The 12,831-nt window shown below is 34.6% G+C and overlaps 1 protein-coding gene and 1 long non-coding RNA gene across 3 annotated transcripts; one reads left to right on the top strand and one right to left on the bottom strand.

The window, feature by feature from the left end:
* Nucleotides 1–30: 30 nt before the first annotated feature.
* LOC133871990 (uncharacterized) lies at nucleotides 31–2,759 on the top strand. 2 transcript variants are annotated; one of them, XR_009900910.1, is made up of 3 exons: nucleotides 31–644; nucleotides 1,348–1,383; nucleotides 2,392–2,759. It is a non-coding gene; the product is annotated as an uncharacterized LOC133871990 (long non-coding RNA). The 2 variants fall into 2 exon arrangements; XR_009900909.1 differs by lacking the exon at nucleotides 1,348–1,383.
* Nucleotides 2,760–5,487: 2,728 nt separating this feature from the next.
* On the bottom strand, nucleotides 5,488–11,909 carry LOC133871988 (GDSL esterase/lipase EXL3-like). The gene is made up of 5 exons (XM_062309482.1): nucleotides 11,583–11,909; nucleotides 7,816–7,946; nucleotides 7,470–7,703; nucleotides 5,952–6,207; nucleotides 5,488–5,807 (listed from the first exon to the last, which is right to left on the bottom strand). The coding sequence occupies exons 1-5, from the start codon at nucleotides 11,863–11,865 to the stop codon at nucleotides 5,617–5,619; spliced, it is 1,095 nt and encodes a 364-aa protein (XP_062165466.1). The 5' UTR covers nucleotides 11,866–11,909; the 3' UTR covers nucleotides 5,488–5,616.
* Between the last annotated feature and the right edge of the window lie 922 nt (nucleotides 11,910–12,831).

The following is a 12,831-nucleotide window of genomic DNA, read 5'->3' as shown; positions in this document are numbered from 1 at the left end:
AAAAAAAAAAAAAAATTCACAACTTGCACAGCAAGTTGTCTCCTACTTCTTTTATTATTTTTCTCTCTTCTTCTTTCTTCCTCTTCTTGCACGAACACAGTGAGACAGGGAGAGAGAGATCATGAGATTGAGAGATGAGAGACAAAGAGATGCGAGAGAGAGTGAGAGATGAGATACTGAGAGAGAGAGGGAGAGTCAGAGATCGAGAGAGTTTGAGAGAGGGAGCTGAAGGAGAAGAAGATCGGACCCGATCTTCCGGTGGGTGAGTTGGGTCAACGCCGGCGACACAATTTCTGGTGAAACCCGGAGGAAGACCTGCGACCCATTGAGCCGTAACCCGGGAGGAGCTCCGATCGTGAAGCCCGTGACCCGTAGACCCGATGCAGCCCGTAGCTCAGGAGGTCTGATCCTACATGTCTAGCGACCAGAGTGAAATCTGGCAGTCCCAGTGGTGGTTTCCGACGAACCCGTAACCCCGAACCCATCAAAGTCGTGACCCAGTGATCGAGAGCCAATGACCCGTGTGTGTGTGTGCAACCTAGCCGAACCGTTACCCGAAGCACCCAGAAACCCGGTCCTCCATGTGATTTTCCAACGAAACTAGTGGCGTTTTCTCCGGTGGATTTTCTGGGAAAATCCTGAAAGTGAGTAACTTTGTGAATTTAGTGTTATCCTATGATGATTTAATTGGATTGACAGCTTGGGTGTTATTGATTTAAATTTATGTTGAAATTTTGTTGTGGGAACCGATTGGGCTCTGTGAGAGTGTAGTATTGAGGATTGTTTGAGTATGTGTGCAGTGTATCGGTTGACTGAGGGTTATTGTTCCCTGTTTTTGATCAATTGTGATATGGGGATTTTAGATGTGTTACTGTGCTAGCCGGATTTGTGTATAGCATGATGTTTTCTGTTTTGATGTTGAGATTGCTTCGTGGGGTTTGAATTATGGATTTGGTGATTGAGATTTGTTGTGGTTATGATTTTTCTAAATGTTCTTGATGGTAGGAGAATTATTCTTAAAAATCGAGTTGTAATGTTGTAATTGAGTTTGGAGTTATTTTGTAGATTTTGTGAGAAGTAAGTACTGAATAGATGCATTGATGGATAATTATAATTTTTTTGATGGTTTTTCTTAAATTTTGTTGAATTATAGTAAGATTGATTTTATAGAGAAAATTGTGAATGATGGGTGTTCTTAAGGTAATAACCGAATAGTATTTAGTGTGTTTTTGGATAGAGATTTTGCATATAGAATATATATATATATATATATAGGATAATTTAGTTTAAGTTTTAGAACTAAAATTTCAGAACGCTCCGCTAAATTTATCCTTGTGTTTTATTTAGGTAAAAGCTCGACCCTGACGTTAATGGCAAATCCAGGTAAAGGGATACAACATCGAAAAACCCCCAACAATATTTTATTACAATTCTTTTGAGAAAAGTGTTGGGGAATTTTACAAAGCATTTACTTATATGATTTTTAATGCCAAGCTTTATTACTCATATTTTTATTCAAGAATTATGTGCATAAACTACAGTTATGAATAAGAGCATTTTTAAGTATTGGTATATGCATAATTACAGTTGTGAATAAAAGTATTTCAAAGTTATTACAGTTATGATTATGAGCATTTTAAAGTTATGATTTATGCATACTTATAGTTATGATCAAGAGCACTGCAAAGTTATGGTTTATGCATACTTAAAATTATGAATAAGAGCATTTCAAGGTTATGATTATAGAGCATTCCAAAGTTTATGATTTTTTTACATGAATACAGTTTGAATGAAAGTAGGATTTAAAATTTAAATTCTGCACATAACTATAGTTATGAAAGCGGCTCTTACAGTTTTAAAGTAAAATGTACAGTTCTAACAGAGCTTATAGAATTACAGAAAACGTTCATGTGCAGTAATTGTTTAACCCTGAGGCACTACGACAGTTATGATCGGTACCATATAGGGTAGCAATGCAAGGATACCAAAAGACGGTATGTGCTACCGGCCGGGGTTAGCCTTCACCTAGGGAAGATCCTCAACCCGGCGACTCTTCTCTGTGACGACAGGCTGAGTCTATAGGTCATTTGGACAAAGCCAACGTGCTCCGCTCACGGGAAATAGCGGTGTAGAGTCTATAAAGGGATAAACCATAGTTACAGTTTTAAAGATTTACTGGATCATTATAAATTTCTTATGCCATTACTCATATTCCTCATTCACTTACTCATAAATTATGTTTAATTGTTCATTTTGTTATTTTGCATAAACTGTCATTATGCATGACTAAATATTATGGTAAGAAGATTTTACAGTATATTTTATTTTCTTGGTGTTGTAATTTTCTTACTGAGTTGTAGAACTCACCCATTTCCCCCCAAATCTTTTCAGATGACCCAGTTAGACGAAGTTAATTCGTTGTAATGGAGTAGACCTCGCTAAGAGCAATAGTTCGCTGTGGACCGGCCCAACTTTTATAGTGTATAGTATGTCCCTTTTTGGAGTTCATGGCTTTGTAAAGAACTATTAATAGACAGGAATAATAAAATATGAAGTTTCAATCTATATGTTGTAAATGTACGTTTCCATTTAAATATTTTTAGCACTCAAATTCACGTTTCCCCTTATATCATAAAACGGGGGCATGACAGGTACCATGGTCACTTATTGCCTAGCGAAGAAGGCGGCTGATAATTTTGTGAATGGTTGTTGGTTGGATGTTCCTCCGAGTTGTATTGTGAATTTGTTGTTTAGGGATCGTTTGTATCTCTAGATTCCGGGTTGTGGAATCACCTTTGTTTGTTCAGTGTTTCAGTAGTGTTCTCTTTGAACCATTCAAAAAAAAAAAAAAAGAAAAAAAAAAAGGAAGAGTATTTGGTTCTCTATTACAGCTTCTGTCTTCTTCTTTTTGGTCCAAGTTGACATATGAAACTAAGAAATTATAAGAGTGCCTTTGACTTCGAATGCACTCACAACACCCTACTAATTAAGACCGCTGCAACTAGCTCTATTGACAACTTTCTCACTTATTTCCTCCCTTTCAAAGATTTTTTCAAAATGTGAAAAGGACCTGCTTGAATTGCTGTTAAGGATGGTGTTCTTTAATATGTTTTTCTTTATCTTTTTTTATTCGTATAAGTTTCTGTTGATCTCTATTATGAACTTGGAACTTTAACAATGGTTATACTCTCTATCAAGGACCCGTAAAGCTATTGGAGGCACAATACTCACCAAAATAACTAAAAATCACTTTTTTCTATTCTGGTGAGCCACTTTATTAAAATTCCCCCAGCAGCCTCACCATTTTAACTAGTCAATATTCACTATTCCATTTAAATAATAATTTTTTCATATTTATTTATTTTTTTTTATATAATCTTTTTACAAAAAATCATTCATATCCATAAAATAAGGACATTATCGTGTAAGAGATGGGAGATGGGAGAAGAAAATGAGAGAAAAAAGGAAAAAAGTGTGCTAATCATGTGAGAGAGAAAGGTGAAACAAAATTTGGTGAGTGGGTTGTTGAGTGAAAATGTCTCATCTAATTTGGTTAGTAATTTCAGTCATTAAATTTTTTTAGTTAAAATGGTGAGGCTGTTAGGAGTGGTTTTTCAAGATTTTCATCAAATTGACTCACCAAAATAGCTAAAAAACTATTTTGGTGAGACTACTAGGAATGCTCAACGAATTGTTGGAAAGACAACCGGAAACGAACCAATATATTAATTTAGTGTTAGCAAGCATTTAATTCATTTCATCTACCAATTGTGAGTTTTGTGGTGGCAACTCATCATGAAATTATTTCCATCACATGCACGTCAAGTCTGTTATTTATGTTCGTCCTGAATGCCTAACTGCATTTTGGTACGTAGCTTCTCAACCAAACTATTAGGAGGGGAAAAAACAGAGTTGTGGGTAGATTTCGGAGAATGACAGAGACAATGCTAAAAACCCATAAACCAAAATTCAGATTGATTGAAAGGAAACCAGAGAGTAAAAAAAGAAAACCTTTTAGAGGGAAAATAGTTTTTATTATTGCAGTCCGCGCGAATCAGTTGCAAAAGCCTCTCAAGGCTTTTTTTTTTTCTTTTTTTTTTTTTTTTAAGAAAAAGAAGAAGGAAATAAGACAACTTTTGAAAGAAAAAATGTTATTTTCAACCTCGGTACCTCTCACGGCCTAGATTGTTAAAAGATCTCAGCCGTCCCTTGTTGATTTAGGGGCGACTGCTCCTCCTAGATCTTGGAAGTGGGTACGTAGTTCATTTAGGGGCGACTACTCATTGTTGGGTGGTCCCTCCTCCGTGGAGAACCAACCCTTGAGCCAAAAGAAACAGAGGCTGCGCCCCTGTTTTTGTTGGCATTGCGTCCAAGAAAGAAAAATAAATAAATAAAAAAAAATGCAAGTTGATTTTTCAGCTTGAGACACAGGGAGGCCGGGAAGAAGTTAGTTTTGAAAAAGGGCTTGAGCAAACAGTGAGGGAAGAGATAAAAATAGTGTTTTTCACATAGCCATTTTCGTCAGAGATTAGAGGGTCATCTATGGTCTGATCTTGATGAAATTTCAGTATATTGTTCCTGACGACGAGGGCTACGCATTGACTGGTGTTGATCGTTGGACTTCCTCTCCAATTGCTCGGTTGTTCATCCCCACTTGGTGAGACATTTCTTTGTTTTTGTTGGAATCCACTTTTAAAGTGATGAATTTATATTTTAATCCAAGAATGTGTGTATTCTTGATGTGGTGATAACCTCTAGATATTATTCTAGAGAAGACATTTGTAAGTCCATTATTGTTGATAGTGGGAGTTTTAACTGGACTAAATCCCGTGATTTTTCCCTTCACACCATAGGGTTTTTCACGTACAAATTTTAGTGTCTTGCTTGTGGTGGTTGCTAGATTTATTTTTCTGTATTATTTTTTGGGTGAGTTGATATTTTAGTATTAGCTAGATTAACTATTTAATTTGCACAAAGAGAAATTGATAATTTTCGCTGTGATTTTGTTATCGGCCTTTCACCCCAACACTCATCCTTTATTTTGCTGATTTATGATTATTTTTTCTTGTTCTTTTGGTTCGCTTTTCAGAGTTGATCATGAGTCTGCATGTGTACTGACAGTAGCTTTAACTGTAGATAGATGATCATTGTCTTTCGTCTGTAGCTTGTCTTCTTTGAACTTTATAATATACACCAACACATGTTGAACGCAAATAACTCAATAATATTATATTATGAACTCAATAATATTACATTTTGATTCATTAATTGAATCGAACCTAGCTATATGGACATATAACACCGTCTGCAGACCATATTTTGGTGGGAAAATCATCAATACGAGAAAATTTCTTCCGGAATTGTCAATCTTAATGAGAACGAACACATAAGATGGGTTCTTTAATTATTTCCATGAAGCAAAACTTAAACAAAATATATATATATATATATATATATATATATATATATATATATATATATATATATATATATATATATATATATATATATATAAACGAATTATGAAAGGCTAGCCAAAATCACCGTTGCAGTTGAGGGAAGGAGCAATTGACGGAGATTGATTGGAGTGTAGGTGGTAGAATTCGATCAGTTGCCTCAGAAGAAGAGAGGGACATACTTTTGGAGGACTGGAACAATAAGGGTCCTGTATGCTCCTTCAGTGGGATGATAACTATCCCAAAAAACATACTGAGATACATCTGGACAGGTGGCAGAAGCTGGGTTACACAGTATAGCTACCTCTAAAGCTCCCGTACCACAGCAACCTTTATCCACAAACTCAAACCCTGTATTGTATATATATATATATATATATATATATATATATAATTAAGAAAAAATAAAAACATTGATTGATAAAGAAAAGAAATTGCGATATTTTTCCATATTTTGTAGGGTTTTGAATGAGATCAAGTAGAGGGGTGTTTTACCATATTTTGTAGGGTTCTGAATGAGATCAAGTAGAGGAGTGTAAACATCAATGTAGACCATCTTGCTGTTGGGCAGGTTCCGGTTAAGAGAATCCACAGCCGAAGACAGTTTAGAATTGAACAACTTTGCTGCTACGTTGTATTTATCTGCACACTCTCTAAGTATTCCTCCGGCTAGAGTTCTTTGTGAAGGCACACATCCAATTGGCGGCGCACTCAATATTCCAATCCTCCGAGCCCCTAGCCCATATATTTCCTAGAAAACATATGAAATAACTTATTTATTTTATTTCCTATATTACCTTTAAATTAATTTGAGCTCACTTTATTTCGAATTTGAAATTATTTTAGAAGATGCATGTTTCATTAAATTAATACATATCATTTGCAAATTTTTAACTATGTAGAGAAATGAGAGAGCTATAGATATGAAAAATATTAGATAATATGCAATATTAAGGCTTACATACGTACGTACTCAAGATATTATAACTATAAAGTTTTAGGGATTGGATCAAGTAATACAATCCCTAAATTGAGAATCGAACCAAACGGTTTGGGTCCAAAGATCTTTGGACACATTGCCGCACCAAACTAGTCAGTATACCCAAATCCAAATTAGTTTGACTAAGGTCATTGAGTACGCGATAATGGAGACATGGAGACCGGAATCCCTTGCGATTGGTTGCGTTAATAGGTTGAACTGCAACTAATTCAGGCAGTCAATTCAGAGAGGACTTTGCTAGGTTTAACTATCCGAGCACGTCTTGAACTGCCGGAATACTAATTCAGACAGGTGGCCCATCGAGTTTTTCTCTCATTAGAGACACAGAAATATTGCAATTCAGTCAACAAATTGCAGTCAATCTAGATCGAAAACAATGAGTTGCACCTCTAGATTCACATGAGAGGAATCAGACAGGTGGCCCATCGAGTTTTTCTCTCATTAGAGACACAAAAATATTGCAATTCAGTCAACAAATTGCAGTCAATCTAGATCGAAAACAATGAGTTGCACCTCTAGATTCACATGAGAGGAATAATGTATTCAAAAATATCAAAAAATAGTACGGAAATATATGTCATTTACGTGACTGAGTATGACAAAGCAAGCGAATATATATATATATGTGTGTGTGTGTGTGTGTGTGAAAATTCATGGGCTTAACTCACTATCAAAAGACACCTTGAGAGAGGAGGGAACACCATGTCTTATATAAAGTACCGAGGCTATGTATCTCTTGGCGATGTGAGACACTTTAATACGCCCCCTCACTTGTGACAACTTTGGTCAAATACGTATTCAACATCAGGAAAGAAAGATCTATCATTGTCTAAGGAACATGTTCTAATACCATGTAAAAGTTCGTAAGCCTAACTCACTCTCAAAAGACGCCTTAAGAGAGAAGGGGACATCATATCTTATAAAGTACCGAAGTTATCTATCTCTTGGCGATGTGGAACACTTTAATAATATATAGAACACATTAACATTAAATTGGCAAGATGAGAAGTAACCTTAAAGAATTTGACAGCGTTGTTGGCCATAAGGTCAGTGTAACTAGGGATATCGTACTGCAACTCCCGCGCATGCTCAACAAAATATGTATTGGCAATGTCGTCGCTGCCCGCCACCACAAGACATAGACTATTGGCCAAGATGAAGTTTGTCCTCTCTTCTCCAACAATTCCTTTAAGCTTTGATATGTATTCTTTGAACATTTCTATTTGATCCGACAGTGATAGGACTGACTGTTTCCATGTTTCAATAAGTTACGAGATAATGATAAATCTCAAGTATAACGTATACGTAAAATGAGAGAGAGAGAGAGAGAGAGAGAGAACTGCATTCATGTGTACGTACCACTATTTTGGGTGTCAAGGGATCATATCCTGCGCCACCTGAAGCGAAGCATACGCCTGTGATTAAGTCTTGAGGTTGCAGATTTGGATCCAAATATGCTGGCACAAGGCCTTTCACTCCCAATTCCTCCGCTAAAATTTAAGGTGAAACAAATTAGAAAAATAAACTTGGGATAAGGATACCATTTATTATAAATCAATGATTTACAACCTAGTTATGATAATCTTTTCATTTGAAAATGAGTTCTCAAGTTGAGTCCACCATATATATATATATATATATATATATATATATATATATATATATATATATATGTGATATTTATATGATTAGAAGTTCTTCTATATACTGGATGTAAAAAGTAATGAAATTAAACTATTTAAGGTTAAAAAAAAAAAGGGAAAACAAGAAAATAAAATAAAATAAATATAAAAAGTGGCCGGGAGAGTCATAAAAACGATAGTATTCTTTCCTGTATTATCTTTCTCTTTCTGTAACTCGGAATGGATAGGCTAGGCATGGTGAGAACAACAAATCAATCTTTTCCTTTTTGGGACATTGAATTTTCAATTTCCAGATGGTGCGAGATAATTAATTAATTCAGCTGTTATCGTGACGCAAGAGGTGAAGTACGAAATATTGGTCCACATAGCTAGTATCATTTAATTTTTAAGAGTTAAAGGGTTTGTAATACAATAAACGTGTGTTAATTTTCTTTAGAGTATTTTTTGTTTGTACTTTAATAAATAGGCATTGCCATAAATTAGGATTAGGGTTTAGTCATCACAAGCCATTAAGTGTGATCTGTATTCGAATGGAGAAAGAGAGATTTGATGGATAAATACATATTGCTCAAACAGTTTTGAGGTGAGACTCCTCCTTATTTTCGGTGCTGAGACTCCACCGCAACCCATTATTAGTGAGCTAGTGACACTCTAATTCAAATAAGGATTCCACTGCTGGCCAATAAGAATGATCTGGTTAGACTGAAGATTTTATTTATTTTGTTTGTTTTGATATTGTTAAGAAATATTCTCAATAGGGCTTACTTAATTCATGTTAGCCCATAATTAAGATATATTAAGTTGGAAAACCAATTAAAGCTAAGCTAGACCCATCAAGAAACAACTTCAGAAGAAGCTCAAAAATATCTCGAAAGCATCAAATTCCGAAATATTAAGGTTGTACAAATTCCAAGTATGTTGGAAAGGAATCTTGGAGTCAGAAAATTAGTTCTCATTTGATCTAGAGTAAACAGTTGAAGTTTCATCTATAAATAAGTGCAAACCACCAAGTATGAGATAGATGAATTACCTTATTTCTTCTTCTTTTTTTTGTTCTTTTTGCAAGCTTGGTAAAAATTAAGCAAGATATTTTTATTTTATATTTTTCATCTTTCATGTTATTACAAAGGAAACCAATTAAACATAACCTTAATCACATGGAATTCAAAATTTTCACTGTTAAATTTTATCCAAAAATCCGTGTATCCTACAATAAAAAATGAAGACTTTGTCTAAATTCCTTTAGCTGCCGGACCTTTTTGCCGAGCTACACTACAAAAATTTTAAGAATGCTGAACGGTTTGAAACCATCCAGAAATTGCAAAAAACCGTCTAGAAAAAGGTCCAAATGGTTTTTTCTGGACTATTTCAAACCGTCTAGGAAAATATGTCGCTAATCCGAATTGCAGACGGTTTGGGCCAAACCTTCTGCAATTCCAGACGGTTTTGCCCAAACTGTCCAAAAGCAATTCTATACGGTTTTGGAAAAACCATCTAGAAAATTCTGGACGATTTTGCCCAAAACCGTCCAGAATTTTTTTATTTTTTATTTTATCTAGAATTTTTTTTTTAATTATAATTATAATCATTATTATTTTTTTAATATAATAATTATTATTATTTTGTCCAAACGTTCTACCGGAGTTGCCACAGATCCGGCTGTATCCTGCCGAAAACCAACGTACCCTTGAAAGGCAATCGCATAAGGAAAGCTCAGAAGCACCGGCACCGGCAATAGATGTCGTCGAATGGAAACCACAGTGCAGCCATGACCCTAATCACAATCCAAACCCAAAAAAAAACAAAGATCCGTCCGACAAACACAATCCAAACCCAAAAAACAAACAAAATTCGTCCGACAAACTCTCTGTATTCCGGCCACAGATCTGGACAAGCATGGGTTTCGGCCGAATCTGTCAAACCCACACACGTACACCGGCTTAGTTTCAACAGATTCAGCCGGATCCTGCCGAAAACCATTGCGCTTCCCGTTCCTACTGACCGTCCAAATCCTGTTGCGCGTCCCGTTCCTGTCGACCGTCCAGATCCCATCAACGTCCGTCTTCAATAGCCGACCAGAGATATAGGAAGAAGAACGAAGATAGAGGAAGAAGGTTTTTTTTTCCTCTGAGAGAGTGAAGGTCTTTTTCGAATAGAGGAAGAAGATTGAACGGACTTTTAAACAAAAAGAAATAGAAAAACAAAAAAAAAAAAGAAAAAAAGAAAAAAGAAAAAAAATTATAAACGGTTTCAAAAAACTATCTGTAACTTATAGACGGTTTGAAAAAAAATCGTCTTCAAATTTATTAATATTAATTTTTAGATATTTTTATAAAACTGTCTGAAAATTAAAATATACAAACGATTTTAAATAAATCGTCTAGAAAAAAATCGTCAAAAAATATTGATTTTTTTTATTTTTTTTATTTTTTTGGTAATGTGGCCTCCCAAAGGAGGCATAATAGACAGATCATCACCATGAATGGCGTTCCAAAGATCGATGAGAAAGATTGAGAAAGCATTGCACGTACGGGAGCAAGAACTCTCAGTACTACTCATGCACGGGCATGCAGAAGTAATTAATGACTTGCCATTAAGTACTAATGGGTAAGGTTATTGTCAATTTTTGACCTAATTTGTAACTTTCATATAAATTAAAAGGAAATGTTAAATTTACAAAATTAATACAACAATTATATAACAATTCCTTACATGAAGGTGGGCCTCACACACTAGGGCTCACCCTCATATGAGAAGTTGTTGTACACTTATTGTGATGGTGTAGTACAAGAATCAAATCTCTAAATTAAATATGAAGTTAATAAGAGAGAAAGGAATGTTTGACGTGTTTAATTAATTAAATAAGTTGTATTAACATTGATTTTTATAGTCTTGTATTTATAGCTTCACATGACTAAAATTCTAACACGTGACATGCATTTAAAACTAATCTATAAATACGACAAAAATTTTACACGAAATTAATGAATTAAAATTGAAAGATCTAATCCGTTTAATTAAATGTGTTAAATTAGAATTGATCTATATAATTTTATACTCATTCATCGATGCAACCAAAACTCTACACACAAACACAACTTACCACTTACCAAGAAAACAAAAATCGAATCGAAAAGCAATTCAAGTGCTCACGAGCTCGATTAAACTAGACAGTTTCGTTGCAAATAAAGGTTCTGCACTCTCTCTCTCTGGTCAAAACAGCGTTATTTTCCTAGAGAACCATGTCTCGACTTATGGCTCTGGCGTACGTACGTCCATTTTTTTCTCGCGCAGAGTAAAACAACACAACAAAGATCCAAACAAAGAATACGTTGATTTCTTTTCTAGCGCAAAGTAAAACAACACAATAAAGATCGAAGCAAAGAAAAAGTAGACCAAGATCAGCACAAAAGAAAAAAAAATATATATATATATATATATAGAGAGAGAGAGAGAGAGAGAGAGAGAGAGAGAGCTACGTACCTATCAAGTCTGAAGAGACCTTTCCATTGCCGAATCTACCTGTTGGAATTTGACCTTCAAAATCCTTGCCATACGGGGGGAAATTGCACTTAATAACAGTTTTTAGATGGTTGTTGTTTCCGGTATCAGCGATTGAATCTCCAAATGCTATGACTGCTGGGAAGGTTTGATTTGGCGGTAGCTTTATGAGAGCCTTGGTATTCAAGAAAAGAACAAATAATACGAGATTGAACAATAATATGGTCGAAGAAGAAAACATTTTAACGAAGAGGAAGAAGTGCATTGTCTTCTTCGTTTGCGTTCAAGTTTAGGGGAAAGGCAAACGAAGGAAGAACAATTTGTCTGGCTCAGTCACGGAGTTCTGCATCTATTTATATATGCATACACCTACCATCTCTTAAGTCATTTACTGCTCCTAGACAAGAAAAAAGTTGATCCAGCAAGAACATGTACAAAATCCAAGGTTATGTTTAACAAAATTTTTAAAAACTGTTTTGAATTTTGTATTTTAAATAGTTTTTGAAAATGTGAAAGTTGATAAATGTTTTGGGAATGACACGTATATTTGAAAAGCGTTGTTTATAAGGTCGGTACCACCACCATTTTTTTAATTTCTTTTTTCTTTTTTTATAACCAACAAATTAAATCAACTTTCACACTCGAATAATTTGTTTTCAAAATATTCTTATAGGAAGGTGTAAGAGGGTTTTTAAAAAATATTTTATGTTTTATTTAAACTATATATTTTTTTATTTTAAAAGGTGTATTAATGACTCCATAGATTTACTCCTAAATAAAAAAGGCATTCCGTACACACGGTGCAGTTTTGTTGGTTATGATGACAGATATGTGGACACCATTTCATTTACTATTGGTTATGTTGATGCAGTCAGGAAGTCAGTAAGAAAGATTCTCATAAATCTTTCCTCTTTTACCTCCTGGACGCTGGACAGCACATCTCTATACAAAATACGATTTATTTTAACGTGTAGAAAATTAATTAGCCAAAAAAAAAAAATGTTTCCCAAAGATTAACCATATTGTAAGAGAAAAAAAAAATACTATTAATACAAAAAAAAAATAAAAAAAAATTACAATATAAGCAGGGGGCGGAAGCACCTAGATGGTGGGTTTTATAGCCCAAAATATTTCAAAACCCTAAAAAAAAAATCATTTTTGAAGGGTTAATATATGATGGCTTCGGCAAAAATGAAATTCAACCTTCCAAAAAATTTACTGTACAAGTAAA

The sequence above is a fragment of the Alnus glutinosa genome, chromosome 6 (genome assembly GCF_958979055.1).
Source record: "Alnus glutinosa chromosome 6, dhAlnGlut1.1, whole genome shotgun sequence".
Classification (NCBI taxonomy): domain Eukaryota; kingdom Viridiplantae; phylum Streptophyta; class Magnoliopsida; order Fagales; family Betulaceae; genus Alnus; species Alnus glutinosa.
Note: the sequence above shows the minus strand (reverse complement) of the source record. Positions and strands in the feature narration are given on the sequence as shown.